Source organism: Rhipicephalus sanguineus, chromosome 8, assembly GCF_013339695.2.
Source record: "Rhipicephalus sanguineus isolate Rsan-2018 chromosome 8, BIME_Rsan_1.4, whole genome shotgun sequence".
Taxonomy (NCBI): Eukaryota; Metazoa; Arthropoda; class Arachnida; order Ixodida; family Ixodidae; genus Rhipicephalus; species Rhipicephalus sanguineus.
The window spans coordinates 5,203,437-5,220,932 of NC_051183.1; the positions used below are offsets into that span (position 1 = coordinate 5,203,437).

Consider the following 17,496-nt stretch of genomic DNA (forward strand, 5'->3'; position numbering starts at 1 on the left):
CTTGCCTACGTGGCAATACAGACCCCTGTAATAAGTCACCAAAATTTCAAAGAAAAATGTGTGGCCCCTGCACATGAAAATCCTATATTTCCCTTTTCAGATGAAGTAAACTGACGGGCAATGTAGACAGCTTTAACTATCTGGAACATGGTACTTACCCACAGTACTGTATTGAAATGTTTGGATGTGCTCATAGATCGTTCTGTGGAACCTGACACCCAACTCCAAAAGCACAGCATCCACATTGGTGCCATCAAGAGAATCCCTGAGCTTTTCAATGCACTTGGTCACATACTTGACAACCTTTTGAGCGACCTGTAAGGGTGACACTGAGCAGATGCGGTCAAATATGCAACAAAATACATCACATAAACTTATATTTACACGATTGTAGGTCGACCAACTTTATCTAAATTTGAAATCTGAAGTAGGGGGTCAACTTACAACCAAAACCGAAACAAATGAGAAAATCAGGCATACTGTGGTATAATTGCATTAAGTTTACGTACCAGCTCTGCCTGTAATGTATACCGTATTTTCTCATGTATAATCCACACCCTCTGCAATGGTTTGAGAAAAATTTTCTAAAAATTTTCTTAAAAAACCTAAATGACGTAGTGTATAAAGATGTATAGTTCATATTTTGCTTATTTTTCTGTCCTCAAGAGCAAAGTACTTTGGCTATTTCTTGTCATTTATTGTTATGTATAATAGAAGTTGTATAGGGAGTACCTATTTTTTGTATGTATGTTGGTTTTTTCCACCCCTGTTATAGCCCAAATGGGGCTGACAGTATAATAAAATGAAATGAAAATGAAATGAAAAATGATCCCTGCGTGTTGCCGCGAAGCTAAGATTTCCTGCAAAGTTGTGAAGCACTGCCGTGAAGCCACCTTCGCAAAACCAGAATTCGAGATTTCTTTTTTTTGTTCAGCGACATTGTAAATAAAATTCCTTTACGAAACGAGATCATGTTTTTTTTTTTTTCTTCTGTCGTGCCATCTTGGGAAAAGGGAGGGGGGGGGGGTCGGCTTACAATCATGTAAACACAGTACATGTGCAGCAGTGTGCTACTAAGACTGCTGCTGCAATAGAGTCTCTTTAATTCCAATAGCGTCAAGCTGTGAAAAGTATGTATTACAATTAGGTGGATTCCAGAGTAGACAAAGGCTGTGAATGCAGTAAAAGCAGCATAAAAATTCTTTGCTTAGGTGTGCATTGCTTCTATTTACCAACTACTTAGTTGAGGCAGTACCCAGAGTAATGGGAATGCAAAATTTTGTAGCTTTTTGCCCCAAGATTGAGCTGGCAGAAGAACCATAACTCTAGATATGCATCCAATGTTTTATCCATCACTGTCACCAGTGAATCATATATATAACAAACTTCGACTTGTTTTCTGCAGTTGACCCGACACCTAACTCTTAATGGTACAACATGCATCAAACAAAGCAAAGAAGCACTCTTTTTGTGTTTACTCAATAGACACTTTATATCTCATTTTGTTTACAAATACTAACTTATTTTAAAATTGAAGTTGCAAAGGAAAAAGAAGAGATGGGTTTTTTGGCCATATGTTTAGGCAATATTGCAGAATTAGTCAAGAGAAAAAAGTAAGTTTCTGCAAGAATTGCAACTCACTTAGACAACTGTATGTATCTCACATGACCACAAATTGCCATGGTGGTCAAAGAACTGTGAGAAAACATACCATTTGAAATATAAAACTAGACAAGAGTGTACTGCAACGGTTAAAATATCCCTATTTTCAGCAACAATTTGCCAGACATGTCTGAAATGTTCATTTTATCCACATGTCTGTTAGTACGTGCATGTACTATCGTGAGCAATAAGCTCGAACACGCGGGCGCGTGGCGAATAGCCTCAAAACTGAGATAGCGTGATACGTGGATGGTGCTGCCGCAACCGGAAGGAAAAAGAGGGGCGCTCTTCCGCTGATTGTTGGCACACCCACTTCGCTAGCGTTGCTGCGTAACGGCAGCTGACTGTGTGCCATCGGCCGCTAGCAACGAAAACGCAAAAAGAAAGGATTGCACGAAAAACAATAATAAATAAAAGAGGCGTATCAAAATGCTCAGCCAACACCACTATAGATATAATACAAGCATGGCCTGTGCATCATGGCAGGCTACGTCACAGCCGATATCTCAGCAGCTACCTAACCTGATGGGTCTTTGGGTGTGGCTGTGTGTGTTGATGTGAATTCATATCACAGCTAATAGTCACTGACACGCTATAAGCTGCCGTTTTTGCAGCAACGATATTGAGGCGGGAGTGTCAACAGCAAGCAGAAGCGTGGCGCCCTTTCCACTTTGTTTCCGACAGTGGCTGCTGCGAATCAGCTGATGTAGGGTTCGAGGCTCATATTGCTCACGACAGTACATTGTCATGTGGTTGTGCTGGCAAAGTTTACAGCAGCCAAACTGTAAAGAATGAAGTCCTTAGTGGGTGAATGTGCCCAGACAAACAAAACACTTACAGTACATGATAGCGGCGAGCAAAGTCATTGATCATTCAACAACTGACGACCACGCCTGTTACCATATGATCAAATGATCATATAGTAATAGGATCATATGGTAACAGACAAGGGGCGTCTTTCTCTCAAAGAACCCTTACAGAACGACGGCAACTTCAGGGCGCTCCTACGTTATAGAGCGAATGGAGGAGACACCATTTTGGCCGATCACATACGCACAGCAGGCAGCAATGCTCTTTACTCCAGCCCGCACATTCAAAATGAAATTATTTCGATAATTGGCAAGCTTACACAAGATAAAATTGTCAAACAGGCAAACGAGGCTGGATTTTTTTCGGTGCTGGCAGATGAAACAATGGATGTATCTCGAACCGAGCAATTCTCGTTGTGCGTACGCTACGTCGATCCTACTGTTGACGACGTCAGTGCGTCTGGCCTAGCTGACACACTGAAAAGGGAGCTGCTGAATCTTCGCCTTCACTTGAACATGATGAGAGGCCAAGGATACGATGGAGCAGCAGCGATGAGTGGGGCATTCAACAGTGTACAGGCGCTCATCCGGAACGACTTCCCATTGGCTTTGTACACGCATTGCTCGTCGCACTCTCTGAACCTTTGTTTGAGCGACGCCTCAGCTGTCCAAGACATTCGACGGGCCTTTGGCACAATTAGTGAAGTATGCACTTTCTTTTGGCTGTCACCCAAAAGGACAGCAGTCCTGAAAAAACATCTAGAAGCGTCTACAAAGTCATTCGGCCAGCTGCGCCGATATTGTGAAACAAGGTAGGTGGAACGTCATGATTCAGTCGCATTGTTTGGAGAAGCACTTTCCGAGATAGTTCGCTCACTTGAAGAGTTCATGAACACCTTCCGTGACAAGGCCACAGCGTCCACCACTCATTGCCTCCATCAGCGAATCTGTTCGCCCAACTTTTTTATATGCCTCGCTGTTAGTGAGACATTCCTAGGCCTTACACACCACTTGTCTGTGTATCTGCAGAGCCCGTCTATTGACATGAGCGTCGCCTTGTAGCAGGTTGACTTGTTCTGACTAAACTAGAAGAGATTGGAACTAACGCGGAGGCAGAATTCCACAAAATATTTTCTCTAGAGGAGTGGAGTTTGTAGTGACGTGCGAGATTCCACGGGGGGTAGGAACACAGAGATACCGGGCAAACTGCGATTGTAGTTCCACGGAAAAGTACTACAGGCGAGCCTTGTTCATTCCATACATAGATGACCTGAAAGCTTCCCTCAAACGGCGCTTTGCAAACCATCGGAAAACACTTCAAAGTTTGCAATTTGTGTTGCTGAAGCATGCCTCCAAAGGCAAATTTGAATGTGTGCAGCCGGCCCTCGATTTTTACCTGAGAATATGACAACAGCTCATATCCTTACACTAAAAGGTGAATGGGAAATCTGGAAAACTAAATGGCAAGCCAAGCAAGAGGAGGAACTTCCCCGCTTTGCGGCGGACGCTTTAGCTGAATGCGACAAAGCCCTTTTCCCGAACATTCACACACTCCTTAAGATACTGGCAACGCTCCCAGTGAGTACAGGTGCTGCAGAACGCAGCTTCTCGACACTGAAAAGAGTGAAAACATATTTGAGGAATCGGACGGCTGAAGGGCGGCTTAATGGCCTGGCCCTAACTTCCATTCATCAGATGCAAGTCAGTGTCGACAAAGTTATCGCTGTGTTCATGGAGAAACCGCGTCGCATGAACCCCCCCCCCCCCCGAAAAAAAAATCCTGGCTACGTGCCTGCAGCTTGCTGCACGTTTTCAGTTGCCAAGCCTGCTCCTTCGGTTCAGTTCCTTTGTACGGAGCTTTAAGTGCATGACAAGTGATGTGTGATGTCATTAAATAAATTAAATGGTCGTTACAGGTGTCAACCTTTGATTAAATCCAAGTTTTCAGCAGCTGCCGTGTAAGCGCGTCGTAAGTACTTGAAGTTTAAACGAGAAATAAAAAGGTTGAGAGCGCGTGTCAAAAGGGATGCATGACGGTGATACGAAATATTTCGTAGCTTGTGCGGAGTGGTTTTTTTTTTTTTTTTTTGTGTGGCGTATTTTAACCCATACATTAATAAATCAACGTTTGCTAACTCGTTCCCGGTCGTTTGAAAGTATGCTGAACAGAATTAGTGTAATCATGCTAACGTAGATAAATTCAAAGCTTTAGCATCAAAAGTCGTAGTAAGATGTATCTGCAATAAAATAGTGAAAGTCACTCTCAACGATCAACTCCTGAGAGGGCATGATGCAGTCACTGTACTAAAAAGACTCACAGGGTCCCTTATGCATTTGCCTAAGATGACTTGAAGGCGAAATCCATCTTCTTTTTCTTGTTGATTGATATTCAGTCGATGTTAAACTGAAGTAATTAGAGTACTGGGCGAGTTGGTATAGATTCATGTCGAAGCGAAGCGCGAGGAAAAACAGGACACAGTAAAGAACACACAGGACAGGCGCCTGTCCTATGTGTTCTTTACTGTGTCCTGTTTTCCTCGCACTTCGCTTCGACATGAATCAGTCGATGTTCCCTGCCTCCTTCCGAATGCTTTTTGGACGTAACGTGGTTTTGCACTGCCTCCAGAATCAGAGGCATTGCAAGCTTTTTACACATCGCCTGGTTTTGCATTGCCTCCGTGATCAACACACCGATCACGGAGGCAATGCAAACCGACGATTTCATGTGATGACATCATCATGTGACGTGACGTTATGATGTCACAAATATAGGTGGTCTTTGATGTCATGAGGACGGCATAAGGTGACGTCATCGTGTGATGATTTTTTTGCATCACTCGTGTTGACACTGCCAACTAGGGATGCCGACGGTGAATTTTCGCGTTTGATCGGGAATCCAAAGCTTTCACCACAAAATATTCAATCTTGTTAGAGCGCGGTAAAAAATAGCAATAACCAGCCAAAGGGGCCAAAAGAATGGTGGGAAAGAGCTCTCTTTCTCCTCTTCTTGGACATATTTGTAAATTTTTCCTACTGTTTACCAATATGTATTATCAGTGACAAATGCAACACAAACAGCGGAGCGCATTCCTCAAGCATTAGGACCTGTATAATGTGCGCCGTCCTGTCATCACCATTGACATACACGCACCCCCGATTAGGCACCATTGCGCAATCGAAAACATGAATCTGGCTTACGAGCGGCAAACCGCAAAAGCGTATCTATCTCTAATCATAAGGGTGAGAACTGTACCATGCGCACCACTGCTGGCGTTTCATTCAGAGCCGATAGTACGTGTAACAAATTTTAATGTGCATCCAACTCGCCCAATCTACGCTAGTTGTCCGCAATAACCTGCTAGTCGATGAAGTTTTATTTTGTTTATTTTATCAATTTTATTTTGTCAGCACACATTTTTTGTACGTGACTACAATTGGGAGTGGAGCACGAACTTTCGTTCACGTCTGTTTACAGAACGATAACTTTTGCGAATAAGTGGTAAAACTGATCGCACTTCGCTTCCAAAGCAGCGCAGACTCTCTTTAACTCGCTTGGCGGGACGTTCGCGCTTTCACATAAGCTATTTCAATGCCATCCAGCCCAGTCCTAGGTGGTATGATCCTGACCGCAATGGCTCTGTGTATATAGAAGAACGTTAAATGTTAACGTTTCTTAACCTCCTGTAATGCTAGCAGCCATCTAAAGAACTATCATTACAAGAAAATACAGCTAGTAGTCGAGGAACGCTCACGTTGCATTATAACCAAAATGCTGCTGTTCTAGCCACAGCCTAGCAGGCGACAAAAGCCAAATCCCCACGTTTGCGTCACCGGAACGCTATTCGCAGCGCCGCCATCGGTGGCGCACCAGGCGAATAGCGCACAGCGCCACCTATGGAATATACTTTCACCACCAGGGACGGTGTTAAGATATAAAAGAAGTTCAATACGCTGGCTAAGCAAGAGACCAGTGCAAAGGAGTGTAAAGAAGGGTATCCGTGCATGAGCCTTTGTTCATCTTGACCTCTGGCTGTGGTGCTGTTTAAAGTACACTGTTAGTGCCGTACATACTCATGTAATGGCCGCATCCATGTGGCAGCTGCACCCAGAACTTCGTTAAAGAATACCCCAAAAAGTATATTTTAAAATTACCAATGTATTAGCTGCACCCTTAGTTTTTGAGGTTAGCAATGTTTTCCGTTCAGCAGTGCGAAAATTCTCAAGCTTTTCTCTTTTTTTTTTCGGGGGCAAACATGGCAGTTGTGTCGATTTTTCGACGCCTCCGAATTTTTTACTTAAACCGTATGCTCAATAATGCCTGTGGCTATATTAGAGCACTGCACGGTCCCGGGCCGACCCGAAAGCCCGGGCCCGGGCCGGCCCGCGGGCCGGGCCCGGGCAGGGCCGTCTGAAGCATTTTGCGGCGAGCCCGGGCCGGGCTCGGGCTTGAAAGTTCGGGCCTGGGCTGGGCCCGGTCTTGAGGCTGCGGGCCGGGCCGTGCTCAGGCCCACTCATTAAAAGGCCTAAGTCGGGCCTTCGAGCACATGCGAACGTTATGCATTGCATGGTCTGAGGCATTTTGTAGCTGAAGTGACGCGTGCAAAGAGCTGGCTCTTAGTAAAGCATAGCAAAGAAAATAGAAGAACAGTTGAAGCTCTATTTTTTTTCACTGGTATAGATATACAAAGGTATTTGATGCTCGCGCCCTTCGTTGCGCCTATAGAGGTGTATATGTGGCCATCCTTCTGGTCGAATTGCTGATGTTAAGGCATGTGTAAGCTTTAAATTACCTTCAGAGCGTTATATTAGTGTTTGCTTGGGCAGTGAGGGAATTAAAGGGACATAACTTGTACCTTTACCAAAGACCAAGGCATCATTAATAATCATCATCAACAACTAACATCCTCTAGCGGGCCCGGGCCGGGCCTGGTCATGAACACACGCGCCCTGCATAAGTTTAGCAATGAACGCCCGGGCCCGGGCTTGGAACCACGGGCCCGGGCCAGCCTCGGGCTGGGTTCGGTCATGTAAGCCCAGGCCCGGGCCCTGCCCAGGCTGGGCTCGGGCTTCATAAAGCGGGCCCGGGCCGAAAAATTAGGCCCGTGCAGTGCTCTAGGCTATATCTCAAGTTTAACTAACTTGACAGAAGAGCACAACCTATTTCACTATCATCACTTTTGATGTCCTTGCTTTCCCTTTTTGTATAACTTCTTGCCATGCGATGTTGTGGTAACCTAACTTTTTATGCTGCAACATGCATTCAGTGAAAGCTTGAACCCCAGAACATGCATAATATGGGACTTGTTATTCTGTTCATTTTGAAATGATTTGTACAGTGCAAAATATGAGACTGGAAACAAAGAAACATGCAGGGACAGTGCTGTGTGCTTCTTTGTTTTCCGTCTGGTATGTAGAAATTATTTCTAAATGAATCATGACCAACTAGCCTGGCTGTCCGTTCTGTTACTCTGCTAAATATGTACTGAAGGGCTAGTTGGCGAGCCATGATATTTGATGAAGCAGCACACAAAAGTACAAATTCACGCACACATAAAATGACACAAATGACACAGCACTTGTGTTTGTGTCATTTTATGCACGCGTAAATTTGTCCTTTTGTGCGCTGCTTCATCAAATACCTCTTATTCTGTTTTGCATATCCAATTTAAGTGTTTTTTAAGTATTGCTAATTGCACTTTGCTATCGGATGCATATTTTTGTTTTTAATTTTTGCTGTTTAATATTGTTCTACGTTAAAAATTGACACAGGTACATTTCTAGACAATACATCATTGTTTTAATTTTGATTCTGTGCAAGGTTATCTTAACGTCATGTGCAATGTAAGTTCTGCAATAAAGTTTTGCTGTGAAACCAAGTTTGAATGCTAACATCATTTTTGTTCAGGGTGGAATGCATATTAATCTATCACCACACCTTCTAGGAATATGTATACCATAATGTGTAAATGACATATTTTAGTGCACTTTGCCGCCCAAGATCAAACATCCAAACAATGTTCAAACGTCCAGCATTGACATCCATACAACATTCTCTCAGCGTAAAAAAAAGCATGTAGAAAGCACATAAGCTGTTTTCCACGTAAGGCATCACAAGCCGGCTTCGCCGCGACGCTCAGTCGCATGGTGGCAGAGCTCGATCGCCGCACTTAAAATCGCCCACTTAAACAGGGCCAGCTGCCCCCCCCCCTAATATTTCCGCCTGCTTCCCCCACTCCCCCCCACCCAACAGCAAACATATTCAAAGCCCAGCGCCTAAGTTCCCCGCCTTCCTGCCCCCCTGAAGGAACTCAATTTTTGTGGGTGCCCCCCCCCCTCGATAAAATTATCCTGGCGCCGCCCCTGCGCTTAAAACGAGCAATAGTTTATAATTATTCGGTGAATATCGTGAAATACTAGAGCTAAGTGCTCTGGCTGTGCTAAAACTATCAGACAAGGCCCGAACAGCATGTGCCTGTATGAGCAGAAAATGAAAAGCACAGGTACGCACGTATAGGGGCGATGCAAAGAAGCGCGATAGGCGCGGCGCACTGTTTTCATCTCGCTCTGAGCTTGATGGCTATAAAGAGATCCTAGAGTGGACCTTGATTGTATGACAGATGACTCTAGTAGCTTTTTATAGGCTACAACCGCTTGAAAAGAAATGCGAAACGCCAGGTTGCGTAGATGCCGTACTGTTTGCGTTTCTTTACATCACCCCTGTAGCCCACATGAAACTGCACAATCAATGCTTAGCTCCCTCCTTCAGAATGCACTGCGTGCCAGTTAACAGAAAGTGAAGCCCTTCCAATATAAGCGGCAAGTGTGGCACATCGATACGTGGTCCATAAAAGCAAGCAGCCTGTGGCGCAGTGGGTCAAACCAGTCTCAAACTCGCGATCTGGTTGTCCCGCCAGTGGCTCCATGGCACACTCATGCGTGTAGGGGCACGTGACTAGGGGCTAGGGACATCTCGCTCGGAATTTTCTAGGGAAAGCACCAAAAAGAGGTCTGACAACTTGGGTGTGTTTTGGTGGCTTTTTAGTCACTCCCCAGTGAGCACAGTGGCAAGCAGCTGACCGGAACTATGAGTTGCCAGCAGCAGCTGTCAGCACCGCCAAGTTACGCGGAAAGGAAGCCACACAACATTGAAGTGAGGTGACGTAATGCACTGGGCGGGGCATCTCGAATGGTGCTGCCCTCCTTCGGAATGAAGAGAGTTGAGAGGGAATGCGTCAGGTAAATATAGCGATAGCGATATCTCCAGTCCTACTTTAGCTTTTCATAAAGTTCTTTCGGCTATATATTCCTGGGAGGCATCCGACTCATTCCAAGGAGTTTTTCACGCCAAGCGCGAGGGGTGGTTCATGACCCCTTTAATTATTACGAAAGCGACACAAGCTGTTCAGCTAGTCTATTGGATACCAACAGGGGCATAGCCAAGGGGTGGGGTTGGGGGGGTTCAAACCACACCCGAAAATTTTCAGTTTTGCTTGCGTTATATACACACACACATACAAATGCATGCACGAACATACATAAAGTATGACTGAACCCCCCCCCCCCCCCAAAAAAAAATTTCTGGCTACACCCCTGGATACCAATACTGTTAGCATGAGTCAAAGTGTTTTTACGACAAGTGAACAATGCTCACATGATGAAGAAAACTTAGCAGCCCATCCTTAATACGTGAACAAGGGGAGAAATTCGGCCTTGTTGGTAAGACATTAGGAAGAATTTGCAGTGCAAAATAACACAAGGACGAGAAGGGAGGACTCACGTAGCGCACGTGTTGTGTCCTCCCTTCTCGTCCTTGTGTTATTTTGCGCTGCAAATTCTTCCTAATTAGTACGTGACCAACATAACCCCCCATGTGATGTATTTTTTGGAAAAGTAGAATGGTGCAATTTTCTTTACCCCTAGTGGAATCATGACTCAGTGCAATGCCTCCTTCCCTATTCTGTGAGTGTCTGAGACGGCTTGGAGTGCACATGCTGACGCTTGCATGTGTGGCACTGCCAAACAATTTGTTCTCAACAAAACAGAGACGCTAACCAGTCCAAAAAAAGAAATGTTTATGACGTTTTGGCTTCCAGAACAGAAGCCTTATCTACAAAGATTGTACTTAAAACAGTACAATTAACATCCCCTATACCTTCCTAAGCCTCATTATCTGATGGTTTTCATTAAAGTTGTATCAAACAAAGAAACGGGCCCTCAAAATTCCCTTCTTTCATCCACTGTTACAAGAAGGTTCGTAAACAGGGGGTGTGTGCTGGAGCCAATGTTTCGACAAGTGGACTTGTCTCCTCCAAGGCTGGAACTGATTTCCTTAACGCTTGTGTGTATATGTGTCATACCCTCTCTTCCCATCCAAAGAAAGGAGGAGAAGAGGGCAACTACGAAAGCGGGGGTGGGGGAGAGGCCACCATGACGAATCGGGTGAGTCAAAAGGAAAGAGATATACCGTGAAAAAAGAAAAAGGTGGAAGGGGGGGGGGGGGTAGACGTTGCGCTGAATTATGGTTGTCAGTGGATGCATCACTTAAGGGGGGACGCGGCTTTCGTATCGCGAAAAATGGCAAAAAAATCGATTTTTTGAAAATCAATTTCCAGTTTCTGTAGCCCTTTTTATATCCGATTCCAAAATATCTTCACCAAAAACCGCGTAGAAGTGCTATAAAAAAATTGTTGCGCCTACCGAGGTGGCGAAAATTATTGGGGAAATAGCAAAAAAACACTGATTTTCAAAAAATCATAGCTCCGCAACGACGCCACCGGGCGCCGATATCTTGGGCTCATCGGAAAGCGCATTTCTCCGTCTTCAAATTCCCCGCCGCAGCTGGCTCCTCCCTTCGAAAACAAGCGCACAAAAAGCAAATGTTCGAAGGTCGTTTCGAGCCCTCCGATTGGCCGCGTCCGCCATGTTGCCCCAGCGCGCCTCGCCATTGGTCCGATGCTCGCTCCGGGAGATCGTCGTCTGCAGCTCGTGCGTCTCGAGCTCACGGCTGTCGAAAGTCGCGCTACTTCGTTGCGTGTTCGCAATCGCTCTGTGTTCACGGCTCGACGATAACTTTGAACAAGAACTACGTTTTAGTTTGGAGCTACTAGCGGAAGCTCGGTGGGATTACGATGGCGCGCCGCACTCGTAGCGAACATCGCAAACGCGCGTCTCGGACCGACTTTCTAGCGTTGACTCGTCGGATCCGTGGTTGGAGGTTCTGCTTATGCGCACTTCGGACGTCGTGACGAAGATGATCGCAGGACGACTCTTTGTACTCGCGACCACGCCTTACGAACTTTGAAACATCGGGCACCGCGGCCGGCGCGTCTACTTCTCGGAGTCGTCACTAGGCCTAACTCCGCTCACGGCGTCGGCACGCGAGACGAACCTCGAACTTTGCGGGCAAGAGCAACGCGTTAGCGGACTCGCGGCAGTGTGCTTCTTCGCAAGGAACGAAGCGCTTCCCCCGCCGGCTTCTCGGTACAGCGGATGGTCATTTTACGCATCGGCGGCGGACCCCACGGCCAAGCTCGTCGCGCAGCGGGCGCGCGTCGGCATCCCGCAATGCGAGGCCAAACACGTTGCGCGCCTATTTTTCGTCGCCGCACCTAGGCATATTGCGCATCGTCACCGAATGCCGCCACCCAGCACATCGCGTGCTGACTTCCCGGACTATGCGGCCGAGCACTTAGAGGTGAAATAAAGCACTGTTGATGCAATTTAGGCGCGCTTGGGGCCGTGCGTGGTATCGCCGTAAGCGCTCATGAATCATCTGAAAAAATAAAAGCCTCGCAGAAAACCGTGTCCGCGACCGGGTGAATGATGAAGCGCATCGCAGGCGAGGTTTACAAATTAGCTTGACGAGTGAAACAGGGAGATGAATTCATATCTGCCCAGTTCGCGTCTTGAATAAACTGCTAAGGGATTCCTATTCCACCAATGTCTTGGCCCTAACTGCCTGTTATTAGTGATAGGTTGCCATGATGAGAGCCGCTTTTAGTATCCTATAAAAATGATTCAATGATCAATTGCAATCAAGACTGTTAATTATGTTAATGAGAGCATGAATACAAGAAAGCTGGCAAATCATCATAGTACATGACCTACTTGAATTACAATATCTTGTTTTTTGTCATGTCTATTACACCACTTCATAACTTCCTTTAAAATTCATGCTACATGTTCTTTGTATATCAGAAAAGGATTTTAAGAAAAAAGAAAGAAAACAAAGGCACAACCGATGAAAGGCCACATGTGCAGGAGGTCCAACCTTATAAAACACCTTAAAGATCACAATCTTCTTGTGTTTTAGAGAAGCAAGGCACCTCAAACTAAAGACAGGGCACTCAAGAAAGTGCACATTATGAAGGACTCAAAAGATTACGACCCCAGTGCCTTTTGATGAAGTAATATTGTTGGTACAACTTTAAAAGCCGTTTTCTCAAAACGACTTTTCTTGCTTCCTGCTTCGCTTGTTCCGCTGATTTCTCACTGACCGCTGGGTCTATTTCAGTTCCGTTTTTTGTTCTATATTCCTTGAAGCACAGTTCAGGGCGTGACATTCTTGCTTTTTCAGTATGGCGTTTTGATAATTAGCTATTTGACGAGTTGCACAAAGCCTCGATGCCTGTTGCGCAGTCACCTCATGAAAAAGGAAAACTAAAAAAAATTTTGTTGCAAATAAAAAAATCTAAGAATGTCACGCCCGCAATCAGACATCTTAGAATGCATAGCACTTTGAACGAGTTTCCTATCGCATTTTTTAAGCGAGTCAGACTCGGAACAAGAGCAGAAGGTGAAATATATTGTAAATCAAAAAGTTGTAAAGATATATTCATGAAATTTCTACAGCAGCATTAAAACAACATTTCAAATAAGTGTGCCAATTTTCATCAAAATCCATGAAGAAATAAGGAAGTTGGTACCGAAAGCCACGTCCCCCCTTAAAGGGGCCATGACACCCAATTTTCGGCCATAAACTGTGTTATGTGAATTAATCCTTCTGCATTCACAAATAAGCTGGCGAAATTTTAGTGCATTTGGTCAAGCAATTAATTCATAATTCAATATTTTTATAAGCACGTGAGTGGCCCGAGAGTCAGGCAGCACTGGTGCGCTCGCGAGCCGTGACGTAACAAGAAGCTAGCTGTGCAAGCGTCTGCATTGCGGCAAATGATATTGTTCCGTGGTAAGCTGCACGTGATACCGAGATATTTTAGCTTTTTTCAGCTTGGCACTGAAATCAAACAATTTGCAGCGGCTGAAACTTTGCTAGAAGACGACGGCTCCGTTTCGTGCTGCACATGACGTCACACGCGTCACGGCAAAATGGCGGTCGCCGGCAGTAGGCGGAGTTTACAGCCGGCGACTTCTAGGGCTTGTTTTGCACTGAAATATTCTTTTACGGTCCACTTTTGAAATCTGAATAGGCATAATAGATCCCCTACTTCTAGTTTTCACTGAAAACCACAAATCTTAGGGCGACTATGTCATGGCCCTTTTAACAATGGTAGGTTTGAAATTCCTAAAAAAACGGCTTAACTCTCACTGGTTTTCGTTGTGTGTGTACCATATCGCATTTATTCAAGAGACCCCTCAGAAATGTTTATACCTGCTGGCTGGAGTGTATTGAACTTGTGAATAAGGTATGACTGCATATTTTCTGTCTCTTGACGACCGGAAGTTTGACTGAAGTATGTAAAGTTTCAGATCGTCGAAATTGTGACCTGCTACATTAAAATGCTGTGTCACTGCTTTCAACAATTTCTTCGAAAATTAAAACAGGGACGGGAGAAAAAATGCAGATGAATCGCCGTATGGTGACAAGGAAGCCTGAGAGTACAAGGACTGTGCAGAGGCCAAGGAGTCTCGACGTGGCGAACGGAAGGTAGCTGGGGTGGTTAAGCAGGAGGACGACGAGGAGATTGCGGGAGGCGAAGATTGCGCGGAGAGAGACGGCGCTGGAGGCTGGGAGACAGCAGCCGGCGGCATGGACGGTGAAGCCGAACAGGATGCGGAGGAAGTCTAGTATTACGCGGGGGGCGAAGGCACAGCCCAAGACGGCCAGTGGGACGAGAAGGTGGAGTGCGTGAACGCCGATGATGCAGAGGTCGTGGATGATGTGAACGATGCCGAACGTGCTGAGGATGAGAAACCCGTCAAAGAAGCTTCTGACAACAAGGCCGAGAAGTCCGAGAAATCCGAGAAGAGCGAGGGGGGAGAAACCCAGAAAGCCAGTGCTAGGACTGTCGGAGACAATGCTTTGGACCATCACTGAGCCTACACCGGTGAACGCCGAGCGGTTCAACAACGGTAAGTACAAGGACGAAGAGGAGGACCGAGACTACGTCGAGGTGGAGATGCATCAAAGACGACCTGGTACCAACATCGGCGAGGGACGAGGAATGAGCAGTGGAGGGACAGGCAACCAAACCTTCTACGGGAACGTCGCGCCTCCATAGCTGCCGAGGCCACCAGCGTTTGAAGATTACTACACGGAGGAGTGGCTGCCACCCAGACGTGAATGGTCCAAGCGGCTATAACGGCAAAACGTGACACTGTAGTCCGTCTACTATGACAACAGCACCATGCAATGACGTCAGCGCCAGGAGGCCTACTTCGACTACTCTGGGCCCGCTAGCTCGGTGGGACCAGCTCTGCATCAGGAGCATCGGCGTCCCATCATGCTCCTGCCAAAGACCGTGGTCATCAACTCGAGCGAGTCCGGTGCACCTCTGTCTCCAGGCTGAGGTGGCATAGTTGGTTCCCCTGCGCGAGGCATCGGTTACGCCGCCCGGCAGGTCCCACATTATGACTCGATGAGGTCCCACATGTTGACTGATGGCGGTTGGACATTGTTGTGTGTGCCACATGCAGTCTGCCGTGGCCAGGGCTATACTTGCGGACAACTTTTCTTGGCAATGAAGGGAAGGCTAGAGAACCGAACTACGCATGTGCTACCACTGAAGATTATAGTCCCACAACTGCATCCGTGTTTTCTGCGTGAGAATAAAAAAAACATTCTTTCCTACGGGGCGCTGTTTGAAAAGAGGGTCAGCGCGCACCACGGAGATATTTATATTTGTTTTGCTTTATGCAGTGTCATTTCGTGTTTTTGCACCTGTGAAAACGTCGCACCTTTTACGTGCACCTCACAGTCAAAATGGCACCTTTGTCTTCAGGTGAGCACTCGTCACCCTCCAGCTTTTCTGACGACTCGCCGAGGGAGCATGTGACGAATTTCACTAACAAGTGACTCTGTAAGCCTGTGACGGCCGCTCGAGTAATTAAATGGCTGTCACAGGAGGTACGGAAGGTTCACAAACCAAAACTCAATTCAAAATGCACGCCGACCGGACTACTTCGCGGAGCAGTATCCGCGAGTATAGTTGCTCCATCTCCGTGGCACCTCCTCCTCCCTTTTTCATCGGAGGGGACGGGGCAGTGTGGGAGAGCTCGTAGAAGAGGACAGATGATGGGTCGTACTGACAGCACGCGCTCAGCGGCCGCTGGCAGCGGGTAGTTGCGGCCGAGGCTTGGCGGAGTAAAGATGGCTGCTCGTCTGTCTTGGTCTTGTCCCTGAGGGGTTTCGGGGCCAGCCGCAGCAACGTCATCTTGAACGTGTTTGCAAGTCTTACATCTTGGACGAGAACAAGGTGTTATGTGGGCAGTAGAATGAGGGTTTACTTTTGCATGCACTAACATGTCCTTAAAACTCCTATTGCAGCGATACACGACCTTTGGTACTTCGGGAAAGGGTTTTTTAAGGCACTCATTGCTTGACAGTATTGAATAATACTTACGGAGGATATTATTTATGTTTGGGAGCGCATTTGAGTATTTAGTAATCAATGCTGGTGGCTGGTAGGGCTGTGCTACGGGGGCTCTTAGCTAGTGCTGATTTCCTATCTAGTTTACATGCTTTGTTGTAGACCTTGTTTAGAGTGTCTTGCGGGTAATTTCTTTCAACTAATGCTTCCTTTAGGTTGTTTAAGTGACGAACGTAGTCACCGTCGTCGCTACAGATCCTTCATATACACCTCGCTTGTCTGACAAATATCCCTTGTTTGCAGTGTCGCGGGTGGTCAGTAGTGTAGTCTAGGTATTGTTGGCTGTCTCTCGGTTTTCTGTAAAGTGTAGTTTTTAATTTTCCTGTTTCAATAGGGTACTGTCGTGTCTAGGAAGTTAATTTCACTGGAAGAATGGCGCATGGTAAATTTGATATTAGAGTGAAACTTGTTGCAGTGGTCAATGAATGCGTTTAGTGCGTTTATGCCATGTTTCCATATAATAAATATGCCGTCTATGTAGCAGAGAAAGGTGGAAGGCTTTACTGGAGATGATTTCAATGGCTCTCACCTAAGTTAGAATCAGATAGAGCAACTACCGATGGTACTATCGATACTATCGATAGCCGAGTCGCTATCGAACTATCAATGGCAAAAAAAAAAAAAATCTAACGATAGTGTTATTGATAGTAAATTCTATAGTACTATCGATAGTGTTACGGGTCAATTCAATTATGTTTATTTACAGGGCGAGGTTGATGGTCAGGTAATGATGGCGTCGGTAGTAGTGATGCAGAACTATCGGTAAATTGACTATCGATAGTATCGATAGTTTTTTTTTGAAACTATCGATAGTGTAAACAAACTATCGATAGTGCTACTATCGACAAACTATCGACAGTGCAATCGGTAGTACCATCATTAATATTACTTTAGCGATATATTACTGCCACGCGTGTGTATTGCTTTGTTTTGACGTATTCGGGTTTCACCCACAAAGACTGTTAGCAACGTTTGACGCAGACCGCGCCGTAACGTTTGAGAAGCTTCACAATTGTTTGAGATCATTCTGTGAAGATTACGCGCCGGACGCGAATAGTCAAGTTTATTCGAGAGCTTACGCGGGCACCAGCGATAACGCTGGAAGGTTTGATGACTGATGTATACTATAAAGGACGACGGGTTCCACCGATGACCAGATTACTCAACGGCTGACGACTGCTCCCGCCGCTATCAGT

General features: G+C 45.9%; 1 protein-coding gene across 1 annotated transcript in view; it reads right to left on the reverse strand.

Moving 5' to 3' along the window:
• Positions 1-17,496, reverse strand: part of LOC119402514 (exocyst complex component 5) — a 154,241-nt gene that overhangs the window by 18,933 nt on the left and 117,812 nt on the right. The window contains exon 12 of the mRNA XM_049418683.1: positions 159-315. Coding sequence (XP_049274640.1) covers positions 159-315 — 157 coding nt within the window. The remainder of the gene's footprint in view (positions 1-158; positions 316-17,496) is intronic.